We start from the raw sequence: 26,733 nt of genomic DNA on the forward strand, positions 1-26,733 counted from the left end.
TGGTTGTCTTTTCCAGTCTAACACAAAAGGGTCAGATGCAGGGTAGGGCATTTACACATTAGCAATACACAGTCCTCCAGTTTCTGAGATTTCTGCACGACCCCATGCCCACTCACCATCTGTCATCCCATCGCTGTCATTTGGGGTGGGAACTGCTATTTTCTGACTGAAGGCTAGCCTCCAGGGACAATAAACCTTTTCTCCATGATGTTTTCCACTTTTCCTTTCAACTCCCCCCCCCCCCCCACTAAGCTTCAAGGAAGGACACATTAACTGTGGCTCTTATTCAAACTGCTGCTGTCCCAGGAGACATACCCTCCTTCAAACTTCTAAGTCATTGAATTCTAAGTCATTACATTTTTGTAATGTACGAAATATAGGATACATGTATATCCCTCAAATAATACCTGGGAATTAAGGGAAAAATTTTTTTTCTAAACACGAAATGAAGAAAGTATGGAATAGCAGAATGATCTCTCCCCAACCATAAACACTCTCTACCCCCAACACTAATTTCTACACCTGATTTCAATTTTATATTCCTCTTCTAGTAGAGGACAGTCCTGCTTCCAACGTGTACAAATAGCAACATACTGCCTTTTCAGGAAAACCAGAAAAAGGAGGATCTGGGAACTGGAGGTGAATAAAAGGAGAGGCTGTAGTAGACAAAAGGGACTTTTGTCTGTGAGGTTTTGGAGAAAATGAAACTGAAGGAATGAAAACCCAAGCTTTAGAATTGCCCCCTTGTATCGGCTTCGAGGGAAGACAGTTCAAGAGGTTTACAGGAGGTTGTGATCTCCGGTACTGCAGCTGAGTCTCTGAAGCGGGGAGACACCTAGAGGGCAGAATTTGCAGTTGTGATGAGAAAACCAGATACACGCTGACAAGTGAATGGAAGCGGCTGTGGTAGGACCGGGAGCCTCTTAGGACAAACAAGCATGATCTTCACTGAAACAAAGCATTTCATGACAGTCAGTGGAGCCGTAGGGAAGAACCCAAGATGTCTTTGTGGCTTCAGTGGCTTTAGTTTGGCAAATAAGTATCACAGTAGGTAATCACTGTAGGTCTCCTTGCTTTGTAGATTCACTGGGTGGTCCAACTCCATGCTTCCCCTTCAAGATGGTAAGTTCTTCCACTGTGGCTTTTCCTACTACAGGGCTTTTGTAGGGAAGGGGGCAGTAGTCCATCGAATTAAACCGGTGTGATCAGTACAGCAAGATCCTACGGAAGTGGCAAACGTGTCCTTGACTCAAGAATGGTGGCTGGAAAACTCCCCCCAGAATAAAAAGGAGGAATGGTTTGGCTAATTGCCTGCTTTAGGCGTTAAAGACCCCAAATTCATCATCACCACCAGCATGCCTGAATACCACTTCTTCCATAAATTATACTGTAAACAGCACACGGATATAGGTGGACTGACGTGGCCGGAGACGAGGTTTTCGGATACGCAGCTTTCCCTCCTGCGCATTGCAATCTTGGTTAAACCTCAAGCCCATCTGGAAAAAGTGTGAGGACAGAGATGAATTTGAGGGCGAGATGCAGAGGAAGATGCCAGTTAACATCCCCTGTGAAATTTCAAAAAGACCAATTAACGCCTCCAATCCAACGCCATCCACACAAACGCACTCTGACTAGTGGTTAACAGGGCTGTCCTTCAGCGGCCCCCGGAGGCCGTGACCAGTTTAACCGTCTCGTGACCAGCCTACCTGCAGTCACATCGACCACGAAGTACCCTCCAGGGCCCCTCACCAAGTCTGGGCAACGGCAGAGAAACGCTGCTGCCCCTGTGGAGAGGCCTGATCTGATTTGTGCTTGCCCACCCAGGCACCAGAAAACTCAGTGCCGCCGCGCCTGGCTAGCAGCCAGGGAGGAACCGGCACGGACCCCGAGCCCCTCCCGCCCCCCGCCGTCGGTTCTGGGGCCGGAAGCCTCCCCGGCTCGGGGGGCGGGCAGGGGAAGGGGCGGGGGCCAGGAGGCGGCCCGGGCGACACCGAGGATGCACGCGGGGGCCCTGGGGCTCTCGGCCCTGCTGCAGGCGGCCGAGGAGAGCGCGCGTGAGTGCCCACCCCGCGCACCCCTCCTGTCCCCCGACCCTTCCGGACTCCCGCGCCACCCCTGCCGCGGCGGGCAGCCTGGCCCGGGCCCGCGCTCAGCTCTGCGAGCAGGTGGCACCCCGCCCCCGCCCCGTCACCGTCCTAGGTGGGACCCCGCGTGTGCACGCCCCCCCCCCCGGAGCCTGGGCACGTGCATTCCGCCCTTCCCTCCGCAAAAGCCCTTCTGAACTCAGCGAGGGCTGAGGCGCGAGCTGTGCGGTGCGCGGGCCTGATCGCGCCCGACTCTCCCGGGCCCGGGCCGGCCTGGGGGTCTCGGCGGCGGGGGAGGCGTCCGCGTGGCCCCGGGGGACAGGGGGTCCGCCTCGGGGTGCAGGACCGGGCCAGACGCGGCCTGCTGGGGGCAGACGGTCCCGCCACGCAAGATGGCAACACCGTTTAGCGCCTTTGCAGTTTGAACTTGTAACTCTTTCGGCGCCGTGGAGGAGGCCCCGCCCACTTCCGCCAGGCTCCGGGCAGAGGCTTCAGCGGGGAGGCGTGGGGTTTAATGGGGCCCCGGCCTCCAGACCCCAGGAGCCCCGCGCCCTTCGCAGCACGCACGCGTTTGGTGACCCCGGCCCGCTCCGGCTCTCGGCCTTCCCCTTGGGAGCGAGTCGTTGCCTCCGGGTCGGCGGGGTCTCAGCTTGAACCGCTGTCCCTGTGGGTCCCTCTGTGGCGTCCCCGCTGCGCTGTTTCAAAGGCTCCTTGGCCACGCACCCGGGAGGAGCCCGAGTGAGGGCTGCTGCAAATGTCCCGGGTCTAGCGCCGCGACAAGCAGGCATCAGACACAGGACCCCCATGTCAGTACCCACCCTCGGTGGTCCCGCAGACCTTGGTCCCTCCTTCCCGGCCAGCCAGGAACAAACTAGGGCCACAGCATTGCTGGACCTAGGCAGGGCGGTGACTCCTCCTGAGACCCAGAGACTTTGTACCGGAGACCCTGTTTGCCTCGGTGGGACGAGGGGGTGGGGAGCAGGAAGCCCAGGGTGGTCGCAACTCCCAGACAGAGCCTGGGGGGGGGGGGGGCGGCAGGGAATAGCCGCTCTGCCCCCTCGGTCCAGACCTGCAGGGTCCCGTCTGGACCTGGGGCAATTTCACTACAGTTCACAGCATTATGTGCCCATAAATCCATCTTAAACTTTAATATTGGAAAACGCAAGCAATGATCATATAAAATGATTATAGTGAATTAGTGCATCTACTAGCCCTGGAAGCTTCAAGCACCACCACCGCCCCCCCCCCCAACTTCATTGACTGAGACTGCAGATCCCAACCTAGATTTGTCTAACTCTCCTCTGTTACTCTACCCTAGCATCCTCAAATATTAAAAAAAATAAATCCCCAAAGAGGAGGATTCGCATTTAAAAAAAATTTTTTTTTAATGTTTATTTATTTTTGAAGGAGAGAGAGAGAGCATGAACGGAAGAGGGGCAGAGAGCAAGGAAGACACAGAATCCCAGGTAGACTCCAGTCTCTGAGCTGTCAAGAGCCCCAGGTGTGGCTTGAACTCATGAGCAGTGAGATCATGACCTGAGTCAAAGACGCTTAACGACTGAGCCACCCAGGTGCCCTGAGGATTAGCACTTTTTAATGCACATAGTAGGGGCCAAGTATTTGGTGTGTGCTGTCCTATGCAACCCAGCAGCCCCTCTGTATGACCATGTGTCTGATCTCTTGGGTCTGCTGGAACTTCCTGGTGCCCTCACTCCACCTCATGCCTGTCCAGAACTCTGGCGGGCTCTGCCGGCTCCTGGGCTGGGCCGAGTGGAGAGCCCTTTGAGTTTTGGGGATGCAGGGTTGGCGGTCATTCGTTCTTCCTGCAGCCTTCCATTCACCCTCGTCTTTCCTCTTTTGTCTGTAGGCCTCTGCTCCGTGGTTTACTACTTCATCACGGGACAGCCCCTCTGGGGGTGGCTGGCCCTTTCTGTGCTGCTGCCCGGCTTCTTGGTCCAGGGCCTGAGCTATCTGTGGTTCCGAGCAGATGGACATCGAGATCATTGCTTGTTGGTCATGCTACACCTCCTTCAGCTCGGCGTGTGGAAGCGGTAAGAACAGGCAGCCTCCTTTCACCTCTGGAGCCTGATTTCATACATGCAGTAGGAGCGGACATTTTCTGTCCTTAGGGTCGTAAAAGTTCAGGGCTGGGAAAATGCTCAAGGCCACCGCTTTGAACCCTTGCTCTGATACGGGCATCCCCTCTTCCAGCTGGCCCTTCCTTGAGCATCTCTATCATCAGAGGGCTCCTTCCAGAAGCAGCTGTGACTCTTTGAAAGCTTTTACTTTGCTTTGGCTGAATTCTGTCTTGCTCTTGTTTCCATTTGTTGGTCAAGGCTTTGGAGCCGTAGAAAGTGACTGGCTTCAGGAAGTTGCATTTAAGCCCCTACTACCTTAGGTGAGGAAGGTGATGTAGATTTAACCACAGACTAGGCAGTAGGACTGGCCTCGTTACGTTTGCATCAAGGCTTCATTTCAGGATGAAGCCATTTGGGAGCTAGTTTTTGTTTTTGTTTTTTCCCACACAAAAAAGCAGCCTCAAAGGACCTAGTTAGTGCCCAATAGCCTTACCTGTGGTTCACCTCTGCAGGTAAGATACTGTTTTCCCTGGGAGTACCTCGATACCTGGAGGGTCAGGAGAGATCTGGCAGGGAGTTTAGGTAAATGGCAAATTTCAGCTCTTAGCCACCTCATAATCCCATAGCTGCCAGGAATTTTTTTAAAAACGGGAGATGGGGGGCGCCTGGGTGGCTCAGTCGGTTAAGCGTCCAACTTCAGCTCAGGTCACGATCTCGCGGTCCGTGAATTCGAGCCCCACTTCGGGCTCTGGGCTGATGGCTCAGAGCCTAGAGCCTGCTTCCGACTCTGTGTCTCCCTCTCTCTCTGCCCCTCCCCATTCATGCTCTGTCTCTCTCTGTCTCAAAAAAATAAATGTTAAAAAAAAAAAACGGGAGATGGGGCTCCTGGGTGGCTCAGAAGGTTAAGCACCTGACTCTTGATCTCAGCTCAGGTTATGATCTCATGGTTCGTGGGTTCAAGCCCCGCATCAAGCTCTATGCTGACAGCACGGATTCTGTCTTTCCCTCTCTCTGCCCCTTCCTCTCTCTCCTTCTCTCTCCCAAAATAAATAAACTTTTTTAAAAAGAGAAAAGTTCGGGGATCATACCAATGAAGCCATGCAGCTCAAGTGTTCATTAAGTTATAGACGCCAAGGATTGGAAGGGTATTCAGGAAGTCAGTGCGAGTTTGAGATCTTGGGCTGTGCTTCTGGAGGCTATGGGTGGTTTATGCCTTCAGCCTTCCCCCAAGGCTTTCTCTGGAGGAGCTGAAATAAGTTTTCTGATTTCTCTGCTGAGTCTGAAGAGGGAATGATTCCTCATATGGAATCAGTCTCAGAAAGGAATGACTCCTTTCCACCCAGTGCAGAATCTCGAATAGGACGTAGCGGGTGCTTCTAGTAAGGACATTAAGCAACTGCCCCAAATTTCACTGGGCTGCTCACAGCTGGAGCCCTCCATCTCTGAAGGCACCAGAAGCACATTTGCGGCCACAGCAGTTTTGCCCAGAGATGGGCCTTTGTGTTCAAGGCCTTTGTGCTGGGCACCATCCACCATAGTGGGTATTTTCAGCGCCTTCCCTCAGCCCAGCCTGGTAGGAAACCCGTTAAGGGCTGCAGTGCCCTGTAGGTCCTCACGTATGTGACCTTGAGGTTAGATAACCCAACATTTGATAATTCAAAAGGAGAGTTCAGTGAATGCCAGTCACTTGAGAGAAGCTTCCAGAATAATTGCCCGATAAATCTGCCTTCTGGGGCTGTGTGGGGACCCTTGGGCCCATCCGATCCAGTGCTTTCTTCAGGGATGGGGCTGGGTCAGGCCCACGACACTCTGCTGGTGTCGCCTGTGATTCCGGATTCTTTTCTCCCCCATGCTCCCTCAACATTTCGTAAGTGGTGCTAAGAGTTTCTGGTACACACTAGTGTTTTTAAACACTAAAATGGATAAGGGAAGAGAGTCATGAAAGTGAGACCTCAGGAGAAACAACTTGTCATCTGTATCTCTTTTTATTTTAAAAAAGTAAGTTTAAAGGGAATTTTTAAAAACCCACATAATTTACAGGGGCGCCTGGGTGGCTCAGTCGGTTAAGCGTCCGGCTTCGGCTCAGGTCACAATCTCGTGGCTTGTGAGTTCGAGCCCCGCATCGGGCTCTGTGCTGACAGCTCATAGCCTGGAGTCTGTTTCAGATTCTGTGTCTCCCTCTCTCTCTGACCCTCCCCTGTTCATGCTCTGTCTCTCTGTGTCAAAAATGAATAAATGTTAAAAAAAATTTTTAAAAAACCCCACATAATTTACAAGGATAAAATAAAAAGACATGAGAAAAGCCAGGAAGAGGAACGATAATGCTAGAAAACAGGACAGAGTGAAAACGGACAGTTGTTCACGGTGAGCCACAAATTTGACTCCCTGTCTTATAAACAGCCCGTGCAAGCAGAAGCTATGAGGTTTGCCGTGTTTCCGAGATCCAAACACACAAACAGAAATCCACCTCCATAGAAGAAAGCTTCGAAAGTAGAAGTAGAAAGCAGCCATTCTGCATCTCATCCTGGATGGGCCAGTTGGGTTTCCAGAGAGAAAGCTGGGTGAGGTGGGGTCCTTATTCTAAGTCTACCCTAAATTTTGCAAGACTGTCTTAAAGCCTGCAAAGAAGCCTTTCAAGAAAAACTGCAGTTTTCCGAAGCACCTGTAGGGGGAGCCAAAACAATTGCATTTGGCACAATCCTGACTGGCCTTTAAGAATGGATCACACTTTAAGTGACTTTATAACCTAATGCAGAAGAATCTGCTAAGAACAGGAAAACTAAGAAAACACAAACATCTTGAAGCAAAGTACCTTATGAAAAATACAAGAGCTTAAAACATATATGTATTTTTTTATTCCAAATGATATATACTATATTGATGGGAAGTCTGATTCTATTCAAGTGACCCTGACATTTGTGATCCTTTGTTTAAACAAAATCAGCCACTTTTCTCCATTTAGCTTTTACATTTCCACTATAATGATACATGTTGCGGACATGTTTTTTAAAAAATGTTTAAGCCTGTGAATCCATTTGGAACCTCAGCATGAAACAATGGAGGACTGTGTAACTCATCCCAACCTTAGGACCTGTCCTGGCTTAGAAATTTTTCTTTAGCGGAAGCTACAAGTTCTTAAAAGGGAAGTTGAGGTGAATTTTAAGGTTACGTCTATTTAAAAGTATGTAAAATACAGCCATGCTCAACCTCCCCCCTCATCAGGGAAATGGGAATCAAAACCGCCATGAGGTACCGCATCACACCTGTCACGATGGCTAAAAATAACACAAGAAACAACACGTGTCGGCGAGGATGTGGAGAAAGGAGAACCCTCTTGCGCTGCTGGTGGGAACGCAGACCAGAGCGGCCACTCTGGAGAGCAGGATGGATTTTCCTCAACAAGTTAAACAGGATTACCGTGTGGTCCTGCAATTGTACTTCTGGGTATTTCCCTAGGAAATTGAACTCCAAGGAGTTGAAAGCAAGGTCTGGAAAAGATATTTGCATGCCCGTGTTCATGGCAACATTATTCACAATTGCTAAAACAGGAAGGACCACCAAGCAAAGCAAGTCAGCAGATGAATGGCTGAGCGGAATGTGGTTTACACACCTGATGGAGTATTATTTAGTCCCTAAAAAGAAGGAAATTCTTCAGTGCTACAACATGGATGGGTCTTGAGGACTTTATGCTAAGTAAAATCAGGCAGTCCCCAAAGGGTAAATAGTGTGTAATCTACTTATATGAGGCATGTAGAGTAGTCAATCTCATAGAGACGGAAAGCCGAATCGTGTTGCCAGGGGCCAGGGGAGAGGAGGGCATGGGGAGGTTAGTGTTTAATGGGTGCAGAGTGTCCGTTTTACAAGATAAAAAGGTTCTGAGGGTGGATGGTGGTGATGGTTGCTCAGCATTATGAATTACTACAAATTATTAATGATCTATCAAATTATAGTGTTAAATTCTATTACTTTAATCATTTAAAAAAACTTTTTAATGTTTATTTATTTTTGAGAGAGAGAGAGAATGAAAGCAGGGGAGGGGCAGAGAGAGTGGGGGAGACAGAGGATCCAAAGTGGTCTCTGTGCTGACAGGAGAGAGCCAGATGCGGGGCTTGAACTTGCGAACCCTGAGATCATGACCCGAGCCAAAGTCAGACACTTAACCGACTGAGCCACCAGGCGCCTCATATATTAATGGTATATATTAGTGGTATTAATTATTAATACCACTGAACTGTACAGTTAAAATGGTTAAGATGGCAAGTTTTATGTGTATTTTACCCCAATTTAAAAAAAGATTTAAAAGAAATATAGCCATAGCCATGACCTCAAGCTGCTCGCTATCTCAGGTTTAACATCGCCAAAAAAGTGTGAAAGTGGAGAGAAGTGTGCGTACTCTTCGAGCTTGTAGGCCTGTGACAGACTATTCTGGATGAGGTGGATATGTATGACTTTCTACTTAAGCTGTTAGTGAGGACAGAGCACAGCTTGCTGGGAAACTTCATTCCCAAGGCCTGCGTTAGCTGAACTACTACTGTCTTTCCAAAGGTCAGTTTAAAGCGTTTGTTCCTAACGCAACTAGAAATCTCACACCATCACCAACACAGCTCGACCTGCCCCGTATGCATTTGTTCACACTCGGTGACGTGTGTGACGAAAGGGTCTAGATACCCATGATTGAGATGGGGTCTCTGAGGCCTGGCTGGGGACATAACCGAAAGCCAGGAACTCAGAAGAACAGAGAGAAGGTGTTCGCAGCCCTGGGGGACAGCCTGGGGGAGGCTCCCGCGGTAGCAGTGGCTGTCGGCCGGTTGGGCACCAGCCACGGATCATCACCGGGAGCTCCTTAAAAACCCAGTCGTCCATCTGTGCCCGGACAGCAGACTGTCTGTGATTCTCCAAACGCACCCGTTTAACCAGAAAATCTGAGCCTGGAGCCCAGCAACTGTACTGAAACAGGCCCCCAGGTGACTAGAGCTCAAGTTTGAGAACCGGGTGCTGGCGAGGGAGCCCTAGTGTCAGGGCCGAGGAGGTGGCCGACCCAATCCGCCTGGAGGCGGAGGCCCGGCCCACCCAGCAGACAGCTTCCAAGGCACATGGAGAGGCAGAAGGGCTCGCTCAGATGCTGTGCTTGGTCAACTAGCACTTTGCCATAATGTGAGCACAGGCAAGAATTTTCTAGATGGGAGACCGATTGGGCTGGGTCCCGCAGGGACTTGTCACTAGGGAAGGAATTTGGGTTCTACCCTCCAGGCGTCTGAGACCCACTGGAAAGGTGTAAGCAAAGGACACACACGGTCAAATGAGGCACTTAGGGAGATGGCTGTGGGGACAGTAAAGGCAAAGGGACATGCTGGGGAGGGACCAAAGGCCGGCAGGCTGCGGGAAATCCGGGCCAGAGCGAGGGGGACCCAGATGGAGGCATCAACCCCAGGGACGGAATGTGACGGGAGCTACTGACCAGTCCTCTTCCTGCCCACGGCCGCCCCCACCTGGCCTCAGCTCTGACCCTGGGCGTCCCCGACGGCTTTCCAGTGATCTCAGTCTGACTTCCAGACTCTGTGATGGCATCCAGATCCCCGTTCAGAACGCCAGGTGGACCGCGTTCCCCCTGGCTGCTTTTTATTTCTCAGAAACGAAACCCAAACCCTCAGCTAGACGCGAAGAGGCTCCTGCTGGCCGGCCCCTGCCTCACTGCTCCCCTCATGCAGCCGCCCTTTCAGGGGTCCTCTTCGGCCCACCAGCCCCACAAACGCTCTCTTAGACCCCGCTCCCGGCCGCTTGTCCAAGGTGCGTGCACCGCTCCTTTCCTGAGAGCCCTCTCTGACCACGTCCCCGGTCCCTGGACTGGTTCCGACACGATCCACCATTCACACTGCTCATTTCCACATGATTTTCTTCCGGCTTAAACGTTCCAGGTGCACGTGGTTTCTTTCCCCGGCTGAGCCTTGGGCTTCTAGAGAACATCTTTCCTTTCCTTTTGTGCCTCCTGCTAGCTCCAGCAGGTGGTGAAAGCCCAATGAAAATGCTCCTTGAACGAGTGAAGGCTTCGGGGACAGATGATTCAGGACTGAAAGGGAAGCTATAATCCCCTGATGTTTACAGTTGTGGCTTTCTTTGTTGTTGTTTTTCTTACCATTGTGTTCCTGTCAGAGGTCACAGCTTCAAAGGCGCAGTAAGAAATCAGTCCGATCCAGGATTCCCAATCGTGAAAAAGGAAAACTTTTCCTTAAGCATCTCTCCTGGGCCCTCAGGACCGTGAATAAGGCTGTTTCAAAGAGGAACCCCATCGGCCCTGACCGTGGACATGTTGGCCAGAGATGACAGGGAGGCTTGTGGCCTGCGGCCAGCGCCCCAGGGAGCTCCTTGGAGAGGAGCTCTTCAGGTGATGTGAAGGTGTATCGTGCTCTGAGCTAGGAGCAGGTAAATTGAAATGACTTCCGGTTTTTCTTAACTCGGACAAGACAGGCTCGCATCCCTCTAGAGTTGGTGGACACCTGCTACAGTCAGGTGTAGTGATCTCCCTTGTTCCTGCTCATGAGGGAGGGACACTGGTGCACGGGGGAGACCCTTGTGTGGAAGCCCAAAGTCCACGGCGCCCGGTGGTAAATGATCCATATCAGCTTGCAGACAGCTTTCGTAACAGGGCAGTATCGGCAGAGGTTTCTGGGACGGGTTTATGGAAGACAGGAACGGGAGCGTTTCCTAATTTCTTTTCTTTTGTGTTGGTTGCTTTTCGTGCACCATAGGAAGGTCGCCCAGCCTGGGGGAGCCAGTGTGTCCCCAGGGCCTGTGACCGCGGAGTCTTGCGGACCGCTGGGGACTGGCCTCCCCTTCCTGCTGTCCTCTGGGCCAGGCCTGACTCCTGGGACCAGGCAGTTGGCAGTCGGAGGTCTCCAGACCCACAGCGTCCTGTTAGCTTTGTGCACTTGAAGTTGGCCGCTGTGCGGTCCTTTCAAAAGCTTGCCCTCCTCGCTTCCTGCTTCTATCCTCCCAGCCTGGCCTGCCTTCTCCTTCTCGTGCAGGCCTCTCAGTGGGAACGGTCCCCAGGGTTCTGTCCTTGGGCCACTGCTGTCTGTGTGCCTCTGTGTGCCGTGTTCCCATCCTCAGATGCCTCTGTCTGAGGCCGGCATATCCTCCCGGCCCGTCGGGTGTCCCCCCGGAAACTCTGGCTTGTTTCTGTCCGGAGCACGCCGTGCGGCAGCTCCCTTGTCCATCACCAGGTCCCCGGCCACCCCCCAGATCTCCTCCGTCTGCTCCCTACTTCCCACCCCCATTCTCCGTTCTCACTCAAGCCTGCAGCTGTTATTGCTGGGACTAGTACACGAGCCGTCTTCCTGATCTTTCTTTCTGCAGCTCACACGACACCTACACACGTACGTGTAAGGGCCTGGAAGGGTGGCTTACAACAGACACCTGTTTCCTCAGTCCCGGAGGCTACAAATCCAAGATCAAGTTGTCCGCACATTCGGCTCGTGGTGAGGGCCGGCTTCCTGGCTCGCGGTCATCTTGCTGTGTGTGCTCACGTGGCCTGGCCCTGGTGCATGTGAGCAGAGGCTCAGAGAGTGGTCGCTGTTCCTCTTTTCGTGAGGGCACTCCTCCCATCATGGAGGCCACCTCAGCACCTCACTGAAAACTAATTACCTCCCGGAGGCCCCGCCTCCTAAAACCATCACACTGGGGGCTAGAACTTCAGCCTAGGGATTCTGGAAGGACACAGACATTCAGTCCATCACATACACACAGGAACACGGTCAGCTATACCCCAAACACCACACACACAGGTCTGCCAAGTCCTTTTTCCAGGGCAAAATCCAAACCCCATGACCTGAAATTCAGGGCCTGAGCTACCTCGCAGGGCCACCAGAGCCCCACCTTCCCGTCACCTTCCAGGCGTCTCTCTTGCCCGGTCCCCAGAGAAGCACCCCCCCCACACACACACCGTCCTTCCTTATTCAGCTCTGTGCCTGTCTCAGTTTCAGAGGCGCACAAAGTTCCACGTTCTGTGAGGACGAGGACGAGAGTTCTCTCATTTCTTTATGCTCTAAAGCAAGGACAGCACGGTGTCTTGCAATATGCATTTGTTGGATGAATTAATTCCCATCCCAGCAGGTCCTGGGGTGGAAGACGCAGGCCGGGGTTAGCTCCACGCCTCGCAGGGCTCTGAGCAGTCCCCAGCCAGCCTGTCGGGTCCAGGCTCCCGTCATGCCACCCCCGCCCTCCCGGCCACCCGTGAAGAGCAATCACCCGCCGTGGCACCTGAGTGAGACCTGCCCGCTTCAGCGTGGTGTTCTCTAGAATGCCGCATGGGAGGGGCGCCTCCGTGGCTCAGTCGGTCAAGCATCCGACTCAGGATTTTGGCTGAGGTCATCATGTCATGGTTTGTGAGTTCAAGCCCCGAGTCGGGCTCTGTTCTGACGGTGCGGAACCTGCTTGGATTCTGTCTCCCTCTCTCCCTGCCCCTCCCCTGCTCATGCTTACTTGCTGTGTCTCAAAAAAATATACACATATATTAAAACAAAATTTAGGATGCTGTATATGATAGGCCAGAAAAGGGGGTGAGGCATCCTGTTAAAGCTGTCACAGTCTGACTCTGCACCCTGAGCCCTCGCTCATCCTTAGGCACTGGGACGCCACGTCCACTGCTCTACAGAAGGAGTGGGAAGCCTCCAGCCGAGGCCAGCTGCTGCTGCAGGAGGCCGACCTGTCCGCCCTCCGCCTCCTGGAAGCCCTCCTGCAGACCGGGCCCCACCTGCTCCTCCAGACGCATGTTTTCCTCGCCTCGGACTTCACAGATGTTGTGCCAGGTGAGACACGTCCAACCCCGAGCGCAGACCCCCCGAGACTTCCCCAGGGGAGTTACAACGGATGCCTTACTTAGAAAAAACTTGCAACCCAAGATCGGCCCCTGCTTGGGAGGATTAGGGCCGCCCATGCTCCCTGGCATGAGATGGCAGCTAAAACAGGTGTCTGTTTGAGGTTGGCTTCCTTCGTGGGGTCAGTCCACAAGGCAGAAATTGCGCGAAGTCACATGACCCAGACGTGCCTTGGGAAGGAGCCACACGCTGCTCCTCAGGGGCATCAGTGCCTCAGCGTCTCCCGTGTCCTCAGGCCCTGGCCTAGCTTGACACAGCCAGAGGCCTAACCGTCCAAGAACAAGTCTGGCCCACGAAACGTCACCAGTGTCACCAGTCAACGTTTTCTGTGGCGTCGGCTCTCTCTCTCTCTCTCTCTTTTTCTCCTGGTCACTTCTTGATTCTCTGCCAGCCTCCTCCTCCTCCTCCCTCTTTGCCGAGCGCCCACATTTGTATGTGCTTACACGAAGTACCTAAAACTCAAGACTGTGCTGTCCTTTCGTCCATCTTTATCGTGGGGCCTGGCACGATTTGTGTTCTGGCTTTATTTCTCTGACTAACCCTCCACATGAAGGAACACTGGCTACAAGAAAACACTCCCCACACGTGTCACGCACACCTGTCACGCTGCCAAAAGCTGGGACCAGAGAGAGTCTGCCCAGCAAAGTACGTTTGGGATGGAGCTCCCTGCTCAGGAATTCTACAGCTGCTTCGTTACCAACAGAGCTCGGACGGAGGGCTGCAAGGGTCAGTGGCCCGGGCTCTTTTCTTAAAGGGCTCAGAAAGGAAGGGCCCCACTAGCTTGCCAGGAAAGAGCACGCACTGGGCTGTGCAGAGGAACCAGAGGAACCGCCTCCCGCGCGTCCTCATTTCTTCCTGAGCGTGTGTGCTCGTGTCTGTGCACAGAGTTGCCGCGCTCCCCGCCCATCCGGGTGCTGGGTTCGGGATGCCCCGTGAGCAGCCGGGCTGTATGGGGACGTGAGACGGCCCACAAATACTGTTGTTGTCCGCTTGCCTTCCAGGCGTGAGCGCCCTGTGCTCCTGGTCCGCGCTGTCCTGGGCCCTGGTGTGCTATGCCTGCTTCATGGGCTTCGTGAAGCCGGGCCACGTCTTCACACCGTGGGCCGCCCTGCTCTGCCAGCAGCTCTGGAGGATGGGCATGGTGGGAGCCCGCGTCCTGAGTCTGGTTCTCTTCTTCGGAGCTCACCGCGTCTGGGTTTTAGTGTTTGGAGGTAAGCAGGGCGAATGCTGTGGCTGGCTGTTGCTGTGTGTAACAGACCACCCCGGAACATAATGCCTTTTGGTTTTTTTAATTTTTTTTGGATGCATTTTATTTTATCCCCCACCATTTATTTTTATTTATTTATTTATTTATTTTTTAATTTAAATCCAAGTTAGTTAACATGTAGTGTAATAATGATTTCAGGAATAGAATTTCATGATTCATCGCTTACATATAAAGAACTTAATGCCTTAAAGTAACCATTCACAACCATCATCCCCGGTTCTGGGGGGCCCCGCTGGGCACCTGGGGGGTTCTTGCTCAGGGGGGGCCTCAGGTGGGTGCTGTAGGATTCATAAGGAGGCTCCACTGGGCTGGCCGCACAGACGGTGGTGTCTCGCTCCCATGGTGGGTGCCCGCGTGCCCTTTCTCTCCAGCAGAGCGGCCTGGGCTGTGGACAGGGTGGCGGGGGTTCCAAGAGAAAGCAGAGGGAAGCTGCCAGTCCCCTTAAGACCGGCCGAGCGCTGGATCAGCACGGCTTCTGCTGTATTCTGCCCGTCAAAGTAGTCATGGCCAGCCTAGAGTCAAGAGCACAGAGGAGTAGACTCCACCCCCCCCGTGAGGAGTAGACTACGCCCCCCCGGGAGGGGGCTGCATATGGCGCTTCTCTCTGGAGACACACTCCCGTGGCTTAGATAGCCCAGTCTTCAGCCCGGCCAGCTCCAGACCACAGCTGCAGCCGCTGTGAGAGCTCCTCGAAAGACCATGTCCTGTATCACGCCTGAGATCTTTTCTGTAGAAAAACAGGAGGGAGGCGTAGGGTCCCGCTTGTCCTGATCTAACACAAAAATGTACAGTGCCCAGCTTCTGACCGCCCTCCGTTTCTTCTGAATGCTGATTTTGGACATCTTCTCTGTTTCAAATAGGGCATCTCCACTGAGCCCACCTGTCACCCCCCGCCCTCAGTCTAGGTACGTGGATGTGAGAGTGACGATGGGGTCTGCCTGACCCTGCGGGAGCCCTGCGGGGGTCTCGGTGTCCCCACCAAGCAGAGGTATCTCTTCTGGCCATCAGGCAATGCGCTCTGTAAGAAGGAACAGTGTACTCGTGTTTTAAGAGAACAGGAGACACTGACAGATATTTACACTGAAGCCTGGAACAAACATTAATACACCTGTTGGCAGGAAGGAGAAATTTTGAAAGAAATTGTGCTCCTAAAGAGAGATGAGCTTTTTTATTCATTTTTTTAAAAACAAATTCAGCTCAAACTTCAGTAAGGTATTATTCATCTTAAAATAGGGGAATAAAAATTATAGCTGGACCACATACAGATCTTTCCTTTGGATGCAGATGTTTTCAGCTCTTGAACTAGTAAACAACAGTGAGCCAGGGGTGCCTGGGTGGCTCATCAGTTGGTTAAGCAGCCAACTATGGCTCAGGCCCTGATCTCACAGTTCCTGAGTTCAAGCCCCCATCAGGTGAGCACGAGACCCACTTCTGTGTCTCTCTCCCTCTCTCTCTGCCTCTCGCTCACTTGCACCCTCTCTCAAAAAAAAAAAAAAATAGTGAGCCATGAGGTTCATAACAGCCTCCTTAGGCACCTCCTGGAACTGGAAGAGAGTCAGTACATAGTGTTTGGGAAGTGTCCTTGAAGCTAGCCTTTGTGTGCTTGTCCCCAAATTAGTTCAACTACCCTTTATGAGGATCAGATGAGATACTACGGGCAAAGAGAAAAGCTGCCGGTTTTCTGTGCCCTGTGAATCTCTCCTGGGTTTTGATCTCTCCTCTGGGATGCTGAGTCAGGTGTGGTCAGGACAGAGAGGACGGCTCCGAGCCCCGGGTCTCCATGTCCGTGCCCCTCCCCCTCCCCGGGTCTCCTCCAGGACCCTGACTTCCACGGCCTGCCTCCCTCCAGGTGCCCACTGGCTGGTGATGACCTTCTGGCTTGTGGCACAGCAGAGTGACATCATCGACAGCACCTGCCATTGGAGATTGTTCAACCTGCTCGTGGGGGCCGCGTACATCCTCTGCTACCTCAACTTCTGGGACAGCCCTTCCAGAAACCGGATGGCCATGTTCTATACGGCAAGTGGGGCAATGATGGCTTTCTTTACTGCTAATGTTACAAATTTCATATGTATAGAGTGCACGCGGGTGTAAGTGTGTGCATGCAGGCGTGTGTGTACTTGTGCACGCACATCTAGTGAAGGAGGTATAGCTTGGTCTTAGGAAAAATTCTAAAAGGAATCACTGTCGTGACAGTGACAGGCTCTATAAATCGCAATCTGACCTCCAGTTTTTCCTACGTGGTTAATGTAGTAAGAACTGTGTTTTTTGGACACTGTCTACATCTGATAACTATAATCACAGCTCACCTATGTCAGTGTCATATACACAGCGTCCTAGTAGCTCTGTCATTACTGAGTTCCAGGCGTGTTCCTAGGACGGTGGGAAAACCACGACGGTGACAGAATGCCTGTCATTGGGCCGCTTCTAGCCCAGTAGGGGGGATGGGCTCCATTCCCAAATAACTGAACGACGAGGCAGAACGTGGGTAAATCCCGGAAGACCAGCGGTCTGAACTCACGAGTATGGTGGGGATCACTTCCTGTCGGATGAGCAGAGACGCCCTTTCTAGAAGGTGGAAGTTTAGCTGTATTGCAAAGAGCAACGGAGAGAAAATGCGGCCAGCGCCTCAGAGCACCGGTTTTGGAATCAGGCACTTTCTGTGGGACCGTGGTTCGCCATTTACTGTCACCAACCCACTTGGCCAAGCATTGAAACGCCCTGAGTCTGTTTTTCCATCACACATTAGGAGCAAGGTCTCTCAGCGTGGCTGTGATAATTTTATAAGATCCACCCACTTCTCAGGGCCCCCAGTGAAGATTAAATACATAACCTGGCACCGAATAACCAACACGTCGTGGCCATTATTGATGATAGAAAGGAAAAGAGACTTTCAGGGGAGCGGACCCTCTAAGACGGAGCTGTGAGCAGACGGAAGGTGTCCAGGAGACAGCGGTGGTGTGGTCACCTCCTGCTATTAGGGGAGCCCCGAACGGCTTATCAGCCCTGCAGGCTACGGGGTCCACAGATGGTGAGGATGCGTGGTGCTGGACAAGTTATAGAGCCGCTCCAGGCCTCGACCTCCCTGTCTGAGAACCAGGAATAACGGTACCCATGTCGCTGTGCGGGAAGAGGGCGGGTGTGGCCGATAAGCTGGAAGCATCCAGAGAGAGGTCACCTGCGTGGCTGTGCCACAGTCACACCTTCACCAGCCTAGCCCCTGGAGTCTGAGAGGCTGCTACGTAAGGAAGGGAAAGGAAAACTCGGGCCTTCCCAGCCCACTTACTCTGTCACTGGGCCAGCGGGCAAGGGCAATTAAGCGGGAAAGACAGAAGGTGGACAGTCCTGAGGTGCACATGTATTTATCGTCCAGCCCTCTTGCTCTGCCTCACAGACCTCTGCAGGCTTATCACAGCTAGGGACTCCACCCACGGAGGTGACCAGGCATGTCCAGGGCCACAGGCTGGCCAGCGAGGTTGCCCAGGCTGCACCCTGATCCCTGGGCGTCTGGTCCCAGCCTCCTGCCAACACCCCTCAAATGTCAGGCCTGCCATCTGTCCTTTCTTGGACCGCCTTCCCAACAGGCGCCTTCCTGGGAAAGAGACACGGGTCCTGACCCCCACAGAATGTCACTCCTTTGGGGTAAAGTGCAGTGTCGGCAAAGAGAATGTTAATGCTGCCTCCTCGTCTGTTGTTATTCCAAAAGCCAAAAGAGTACAGAGTACTTGGAAGTCCACTTGCTAAGGGGGGTGGGCCTGGGAGCTTGGGGTAGCTCTGGTTTTCAATGGCTAATGGCTTTGCTTAAATCATGGAAAGCTGTCTCCAAGGTCAAAGCAGGGACTTCTACAATTCTTCTCTCATTGATTCGCTCAACAAGAGTACGAAGCATTTGTAATCTTGTAGGTTCTGTGCCACGATGTGTTCCTGTCCCCCTGTGGACCTCCTGTTCTCATCTTCCAACCCTGGGAATCGTAACGGAATCCTTAGGAATAGCTAACGGTTCGGGCAGGGTCATCCTGCACCAGCCGCTGTTCTAAGCTCATTAACTGTCTTTATTTCTCACAACGCCGGATGAACCGAAACCCATTTTACAGATGCAGAAACTGAGGCATAGAATGGCCAGGCATCTAGTCAGACAGAGGCAGGATTCAAATCCAGCTGGTCTGCTGCTACAAGGCCAGCTGTGGCCGGGCAGGGCAGCCAGGAGCGTTTGAGCTGGAAAGGCCTCGGGCCTCTGTGCCACCCCTTCTCAGCCTGGGCGATTGTCACAGGCGCTCAGGGAGCCTCTTCGAGGTAGATTCCCAGGCGCCTTGTCAGTGATTCCAGCCAACAGGTGTGAGTGGGGCCCTGGAATCAGCGTTTGAGAAGCCGCATCACGTGGTGCTGATGTTCGGTGTCATCGAGAACCATTCACCTTAACTTCTCCCTCACAAGGTGGAAGCCAGCCCCTGGGTGACATGTGACGGGGAAGCCAGGTTTGCCCTGGTTCACGTGTCATCGATTCGCTCACCTGAGCCTGCACACGCGGCTTCCTCCGTGCGCCAGAAATGGATTCAGATGCCGGGGTGTGCAAAAGTCGACTCTCAGTGGCCAGAGACACAGACCCGTGAATGCAACCACGGGGGCCAGAGAAATGACGTTACCAGACCCCCTCAGGAGTACAGAGGCTGAGAGAGGAATGCCAGAGAAGGCTGTACAAGAGGTGACCTTCGAGCCGGGTCTCGGGAGACGAACGTGGCCTGAAGAAAAGGCGGTGAGGGCTCAGGAGCATTTGAGGCAAATGCGACAGAAGCAAAATAAAGAGTGTCAGGGACATACGTGTGGTGGTGCGGAAGAAACTAGTTAATGCAGCGAAGGGCGCCTGGGGGGCTCCGTCGGTTAAGCATCTGACTCTGGCTCAGGTCATGATCTCACTGTTTGTGAGTTCGAGCCCCGCATCGGGCTCTGTGGGGACAGCTCGGAGCCTGGAGCCTGCTTTGGATTCTGTGTCTCCCTCTCTCTCTGCCCCTCCCCTGCTCGTGCTCTCTCTCTCTCTCAAAAATAAATCAATATTTTTAAAAATTAAAAAGTAAATAAAGGCAACGAAAATAGAGCTAATGAAGTCCACCGCAACAGGGAAGAGGGTCCAGCATGAGCCCACCTCAGTCCGTTTGTGCGGACGTGACTGCGCATTTTAAAGGGAAGATGGGGACACGGAGGGGCCGTTTGAGCAGGGTCAGGGGAAAGGAAATTTATCAAAGGTGGGCGAGAGGTGGTTAATGGGACTGTGACATCTGGTTTTCTGGTTGGCGTTTATCTGGCGAGGCGCCCACTTCTTGTATCTGGATGACAGAAAGCTGTAGTTCATGCAAGTTAGAGCGAGCCCCGCCCCGCCCCCAAACCCCCGGGGGGCCTGGAGGGTGATCTTGAATGTTCAAGGCTCAAAGAAACCGTCCTTCTGGATTGCAGACAATTTACACCTCAGAGACGCAGACAAAGGATTCGTATGCTGAAGCTTGCTTGCTTGCTTGCTTTTTTTTTTAATTTGAGAGAGACAGAGCCAGCCTGAGCAGGGGAGAGGCAGAGAAAGAGAGAGAGGGAGAGAGAGAGAGAGAGAGAGAGAGAGAGAATCCCAAGCAGGCTCCACACTGTCAGCTCAGAGCCTGAGGCGGGGCTTGAACTCACAAAACAGTGGGATCACGACCGGAGCCGAAAACAAGAGCCAGACGCTCAACCGACTGAGCCACCCAGGCGCCCCTGCACATACAAGCTTTATAAAGCACCAGGTCCAAGAGGGGGTTCAGGGGCTACCGGCCTTTCACCAGATTTCAGCTGGAATGAAGAGGAAGTCTTCCAAGCAGCATTGCTTCCTTGGGCAGAAACGGGACCAGGGCCAAGGTCCTCACCCTCGGGACACAGCCTTGAGGGGCTAGGAACTGTGTTACTGTTCGTTCAGGTCTCTCAACGTGTGTGTTGGGGGGGGGGCGGGGGGAGGGGAGCAGTGATGGACAGAAGCATTTGTTCTATGTGTCTGCAACTTTCATCGGCCCAGCTTGAGGCCTGGTCAAGGAGAGGGCTTAGAGATGCGGATCTGCGTCAGGTTTGGTCAAGGAGAGAGTCTATGTCAGCGGAATGGCATCGTATCAGTCAGGGTTCTCCAGAGAAACAGAACCCGGAGGACACGCAGAGACACATAAGAGGAGATTTATTATGGGGATTGGCGTACGCAATTCTGGAGGCTGAGATAGGACACGGTATGCCTTCTAGAAGCCGGAGAACCAGGAAAACGTTGTGTAATTCAGTCTGAGTCCAGAGGACCGAGCACTGGGAGCTCCCACGTCCCAGGACAGGAGGTCAGCTCAAGAAGATGGATGATTTACTCTTCCTCCACTTTGTCTTCTATTGGGACCCCCCCCCCCCCCCACAGATTGCATGGGGCCCACCTGCACTGCTGAGGGTCCTGGTCTTTACTCAGTGTACTGATTCAAACGCTAACCTCTTCTGGAAACGCCCTCACGGACACACTCCGGAATACTGTTTTACCGTCCGGGCATCCAGACAGCATCCGGGCAGGCTGGCCCATCACATCTGCCATTACGGTCTCCCGTAATGGCCATCACATCTCCCACCATGCGGTGGGAACCGCATGTTGGAGGGTTACTCTGGAAAGGAAACTTCGGGATGCGCTATAAACAGAATCGCCCACACTGTCAGGGAATGGAGTCTCGATGGCCCTGGGTTGAGATGGGGCTGTCTCGAGGTGTGTTGGGGGAGATGACAAGGTCTGCTCTGTAGGTGAAACAGATCGCCCGGCAGCGTGGAGGAGTGATTGTGGACAGGGAACAAAGGACCCGGACAGGAAACCATAGGACCCGGATAGGTAGTGACAGGATCACAACTATGAAGGTGGCAGTGAGGATAGGTAAAACGGCAATGAATTTGAGACAGACATAAGAATTTGGCTCCACAGACCAGATAGCTGATGAGACGTGGTTAATGTAAGGAGCAGAGAGAGACAGACCCCACGGTCTGTGGACTGGGCTGGTGGGTAATGTCATTTAATGCTGAATATGCCTGCTGGACCTTTGAAACACTGCTGCCCAGAGCCTAAAGGCCTGGGGAGAGTGGGCATTCTTAGGATTGTTAAGTAGCTCTTAATAACATTTTTAGTTCTTTCCATATTTGACTTTCCTGGAGTTAAAATGGGGCCCATGAATGAGAATGGCAAAGATTCCTAAGACTTTTGGCCTACCAGTATTAGAATTTCTTAATTTCTTAATGCCTCCTGTATAGTATGGGAATGTATCATCTTCTAATTATGTCCAGTTTGTTTACTTATTTTAAGAAATATATTTTAATATATAAAAACTGGCAACCAAAGTTAAGAAGCCAGCCTGGATGGGGGGGTACAAAGAGCCTTCTGCAAGAGCGGCCGCCATTTTGGACCGTGGAGGAAGGCTTTCCTTGCTGTTCCCTTGGGCCACAGGCCAAATTTACCTCTAAAGAGGCAAATAATTGAACAAACAATACTAACACTCTTATCAAAGTTTGTGACCTAGCGTACTGGAATTCGATGGCACTATGAGCTCTGCGCATACTTTTATTTATTGCGCGATAAAACTCAGACACACATGCACTCAGCGTGAGAACATGAAATGTATAAAACCGGAAATAAAAGTCTCCTCCCTCAGCCCACCTGACTCAGTGGAGGGAGCCACCGGGCCACGTGGGCTATGCCCTTACCTTGCACGTGCACTTATGATTCTGCAGACATTTTAATGAGCTGCATTGAAAACAGGGAGAATTCCCCCTTTGCCAGAGAAGCTCTCTCGGACCTTGACCCTGCTTCTGTTGGGAGGGGGTGGCCCGGTCAGCTGTGGGGACCCCAGTGGACATTGAGGACAGAGGCTCCAACACTGAAGGACACTGCTGCAGACTTTAGGGTGAGCGTCCCCGAGGCCACGTGCACCTGACTTTCGGTGCTGACTCTACCTTTCGGTCCCACAGATTATGCTGCTGGAGAACATCGTCCTTTTGCTGTTGGCCACTGACTTTCTCCAGGGGGCCTCCCGGACCAGCCTGTGGACCATAGCTGGAGTCTTGTCTGGATTTCTGATTGGTAAGGCCCCACGTTGCCCTCTCGTACCCTCCCTCCCCACCCCCAACTTTTTTCTTTACCATAAACTGACTCCAAGGGCAGGAAGTGATGCTCAGGAGCGTGAGGTGGAGACCAAGGAGTGGAGCTCACTGTGCCTCCGGTTGTGCCCCCACCAGGGCCCCAGACACTGAACGCGGCCTTCATCCGGAACCCGAGAAAATCCGGACCCACACTGTGTACTTCTATCAAAAATGACTCGTGGGCGGGGCCTCCTCCCCAGGCTTCTGGCTGGGGTCCAGCACGTGACTTCCCTCTCCTTTCCACCTCAGCATCCCAGCATCGGGGAGCAGAGCAGGGATCCCCAACATGACACCCCGTGCTGTATGCCAACAGGAACCCTAGGACGTGGGTGCTGAGTTACCCCCAATTCAGAGCTGAGCAGCGTGGCACAGAGGAAGTTAAATAATGTGCTGTAAAGTCAGACACGGTGTAGGTGGCGGAGCTGGGACTCACACCCTACTCCCATCTGGCGTCTACACGGTGCCTGGCAGTTTCAGATCATCAGCTTGGTTTTGTGAATGAGTGTATGACTCAGAGCATGCCGTGCCTGCCGCGTTAACCTGGCTTCACAGATGGCCGTGAGCTGGAAAGGGAGTTCCTGTCTGCTCTTGGGAAGTGAAAATAAAGGAGGGAGGGAGGAAAGGTGTTTTCATTCTCAGCGTGGTGACCCAGGGCACAGTGACTGGGGAGCTGGGGACAAGGGTCAGCCCTGGGGCTCAGACAGAGACACCTGCCGATCCTTCTCCCCCTCTTTCCGGAGCTGCCCGAACCCCTGACTCCCAAGTGGCCCCGGAGGGCGTCCTCAGTGGGAAGATGGTGAGTGAGCTCTAGTCAAAGGCACACAGGCTTTATAAACCGTTCTTTTTTTTTTTTTAATGTTTATTTATTTATTTATTTATTTATTTTTGAGAGAGAGAGTGTGAGCAGGGGAGGGACAGAAAGCAAGGGAGACACAGATCAAGCAGGCTCCAGGCTCTGAGCTGTCAGCACAGAGTCCGACGTGGGGCTTGAACTCACGAACTGTGAGATCATGACCTGAGGCGAAGTCAGACGCTCAACCGACTGAGCCACCCAAAGGCACACAGGCTTTAAAGCTGGCAGCGCTGGCTCACATCTTGAGCACCCTTGACCAACATTTATTGAGCTCCTACTGTATGCCAGCCTGGGGCCACAACCCAGAACCCTGTGCATGACATGGCCTGGCCAAAAGGCTACCCATGAAACGTGTACTTTGGACTTGGCTGATGAGGGGACTTACTTCCCCTTTCTGACCTTGGGTGGCTCATCCTAAAAGAAGGGTGACCTCTCCCCCACCAGCATCGTGAGAACTCAGAATAGCGGGTAGAAATAGGTTGAGGGGTGCCCACGGCAGAGCCAACACTCACCCCACGGGAATGCTGTCTCCGTTCCCCCGCAGGAGGCCCGCTTTGTTACCCCCCCACGCCTCATCCCCCAGAAGTCCTCGGGGAGAATCCACGGGACCACGTGTCAGCCCCACCTCCACCCCCAGCTCCGTCACCCTGCCGTCTGCCAGCCCCTCCGGGGCTTTGACCCCCCGCTCCGGCTTCAGACTTCTTGCTGTTTATAATGAGTGCCCTGAAACCGGGCGCTTGATCTAGTACAACAGGAAACTGGAAATAACGTGGGAGGCTACTGGAATGCTCTGCTAAAGAAATTATTGCCGTCGTCAACACTTCTGATCAAAATAAATCGCACTGACAACAGTGTGATTAAGATGTTTATGCACAGAGGAAGTGTTGCTGCTGCTCATGGAAATTCCTTGATACGGGCTTCTTGATGGCTGTGGTCAGCCTTTCCTTGGGGCTTGTTTTTGAGGTTATCCTGACCACCCCCTCCTCGAGCGTTGCAGTCCGTCAGCCGGCGTGTGGATGGTTTTGCCTTCTGAGTATTTGTTCCAGTCACTTGAAAGTGAAATGAGCATTTCTACGAGACACCTCACACGCAGCACAAACGCACATAACACACTCGCGTGCCCCCCCACCCCCCCCATCTAGGGTGCCTCGAGAAAGAAGTCATAGAATCAACAGGTTATTGACTTGGCTATTAGGATTTTCAGTTTAGGAATATTTGCAGCTTGCGGAAGCCGGAGTCTACTTAAATGCCCCCAAAATATCCAGATCTGATTCTCCAGCAAGAGATCACGTTTGAGATCCCAATTCTATTCCTCTGTTCACAATTCCAGACTCTGGAATTCTCAAGCCGTGGGGAGGATACAGGACTTCAAAGAACATGACCTTATGTTCCTCTTTTTCTTCTTTTCTAGGCAGTATCTCGCTGGTAATTTATTACAGCCTGCTACACCCTAAGTCCACAGACATCTGGCAGGACTTTGTGACAGAGGTCCGTGGCACTGCAGTGGGTGATAGAGCGGAGAGAGAATCTTCTCCCCGGGCCTCGGCCGCAGCTGGAGAGAGGCCAGGGAGCCCGGGGGACAGTTGTGAGTTAACACATCTGGGTAGGGCCCCTAGCCCACAGTGGGGACCCCCAGAGGCTGGGCTGGAAAGCCAGATCGTTCAGGAAGATTCCTTCCTCGGTCACCATCACTGGCTGTTGGTGAAACTTGCCCTCAAAACAGGAAATGTGTCTAAGATCAACGCAGCCTTCAGAAAAGACGGTCCTGGCTTCTTCGGTCCCCCTGAGTGGGGACTGAGCCAACACCGCAACCATCAGATGACGCCCAGGTTTTCCCAGAAGGAGCTCGCATCGTCACCCCATGACCCCCTCTCCTCAGACAAGGGCTGTGAGTCTCAAGTTGTCCGGAAAGCAGAGGCCGACCTGCTGGACACCTCAAGCTACGTCTCTTTGGCCGGCGACAATCCAGACGAAGCTCCTGGCCGGCGGTGGTCAGCTGCACCCAGGGAGGGCAGCCCCAGGGAAGGAGCCGAGGCGGTTTCTCCGCTGCAGGGCAGGGGTGCAGGTGACCGGAGAGGAGGGGCAGGACAGGAGAGCGCCACCCTGTACTTTAGTGCCACGGCCGAGGGGGCCACGTCCCCACAGCGGGAAGCTGGGCAGGCGACTTCTCAGACACCCCTGTCTGGGAGGAGTTCGGAGCCCTCCCCTCGGCCGGCCACTCGGCCCTTCCCTGCCACCATGGCCAGCATTAGCCCGATCCTGGGCCTGGGCCGCACCGGCAGCTTCCGCCCCAGCACAGGCTTGCCCGGCAGAGCCCTGGGCGGCTCAGAGCGAGGGGGACAGCAGGAGCCCATGGGGCACCAGAATCTTCCCACCATTGCGGGGACACGGATGGCATTACCAGAGGTGAGTCTGAGGCCCGCAGACGAGCCTTGCCTCACATCCACCCCCAAGTGTGAGCCTGCCCACGGGGACTGCGGCGGGAGGGCCCGGCCGAGGACCATGCCAAGTTTCTCCATGTGACCGCAGTCCCGGCAGGCAGGGCGACAGGCGGCCGAGTCACGCTGGTCCCTGGGCTTTGAGATTTGAGACTGGAGCATCCCAGTTCTACCTCTGCCCTCCGTGTATCCCCCGGACCTGTTTGTACAACTGAAGCATGAACGAGCTGGACCACATTATTGGCGAGCTCCCCGTACACACGTGTGCACAGAACACACTTTCCTGTCACGCTGTGGGAGCAGGGCAAGGGGCTTCCTGTCAAAATTGCCCGCTTCCTTTTACCAACGATCTGATCCCGATTTTTAAATTTAATTTAACCTTAGTTTTGTTGCTGTGGCTTCCACGAAAGTCAAAGGTAAAGAAAGCCCAGGGTTCCGTTTCATCGTGAGTTCTCGTTACAGTTTGCCTCTGCTGACACGAGGGGATGATCAGTCCCTTAAAAATGTATTCTCCCTGTATCACTTTACGGGCCTCCATGATAAGATAATGCAAGCCCTTTCTGGAAGCAGGTGAGAAAGCTGTGCTTCTCATCATCAACATAGCGGAAGAATGCAAATGTCATCCTGAGATTCCTTTGCCAGAAAAAAAAAATGCTACGTTCATTGCTGACCCTGCAGACCCCCGCCCCGCAGGCCAGCCAGCCGGCAGCCCGGACCTCACACTCCATTTCCTCGACCCCCACACTTTGCTCCCTCCTCCGTTCCACGGGGGACACTACCTGTGGTCTGGACTCGCCGGGCGAGAAGTGCGGCCGCTGTCCATTTCCTTCTCTATTTCTTTCTCTTCTTCCCCTAACCTGGTCTCTTTGTAGGCAGGCATTCACATCATTTCTGCAAGCCTTCCTTCAGAGCTGGTGTAAAAAGTGCAGGCATAGGGGCTCCTGGGGGACTCAGTCGGTTAAGTGTCTGACTCTTGCTTTCAG

At 53.2% G+C, this 26,733-nt stretch overlaps 1 protein-coding gene across 1 annotated transcript; it reads left to right on the plus strand.

Moving 5' to 3' along the window:
* The first annotated feature begins 1,987 nt into the window (after positions 1–1,987).
* On the plus strand, positions 1,988–26,733 carry XKR5 (XK related 5). Its single transcript, XM_047092080.1, has 7 exons — positions 1,988–2,054; positions 3,952–4,135; positions 12,782–12,966; positions 14,037–14,246; positions 16,152–16,321; positions 22,289–22,400; positions 24,724–26,733. The coding sequence occupies exons 1-7, from the start codon at positions 1,997–1,999 to the stop codon at positions 25,833–25,835; spliced, it is 2,031 nt and encodes a 676-aa protein (XP_046948036.1). The 5' UTR covers positions 1,988–1,996; the 3' UTR covers positions 25,836–26,733.

Source organism: Lynx rufus, unplaced genomic scaffold, assembly GCF_022079265.1.
Source record: "Lynx rufus isolate CCGP_SWC_20201006 ecotype Redwood Valley unplaced genomic scaffold, mLynRuf1.p SCAF_3, whole genome shotgun sequence".
Classification (NCBI taxonomy): Eukaryota; Metazoa; Chordata; class Mammalia; order Carnivora; family Felidae; genus Lynx; species Lynx rufus.

Bases quoted from the DNA above. Each gene is read 5' to 3' on its own strand.
- XKR5 (XM_047092080.1), top strand. From the start codon at position 1,997: ATGCACGCGGGGGCCCTGGGGCTCTCGGCCCTGCTGCAGGCGGCCGAG. The intron at 12,967-14,036 runs GTGAGACACGTC...CTTGCCTTCCAG, and splicing joins CTTCACAGATGTTGTGCCAG to GCGTGAGCGCCCTGTGCTCC. The intron at 14,247-16,151 runs GTAAGCAGGGCG...GCCTCCCTCCAG, and splicing joins CTGGGTTTTAGTGTTTGGAG to GTGCCCACTGGCTGGTGATG.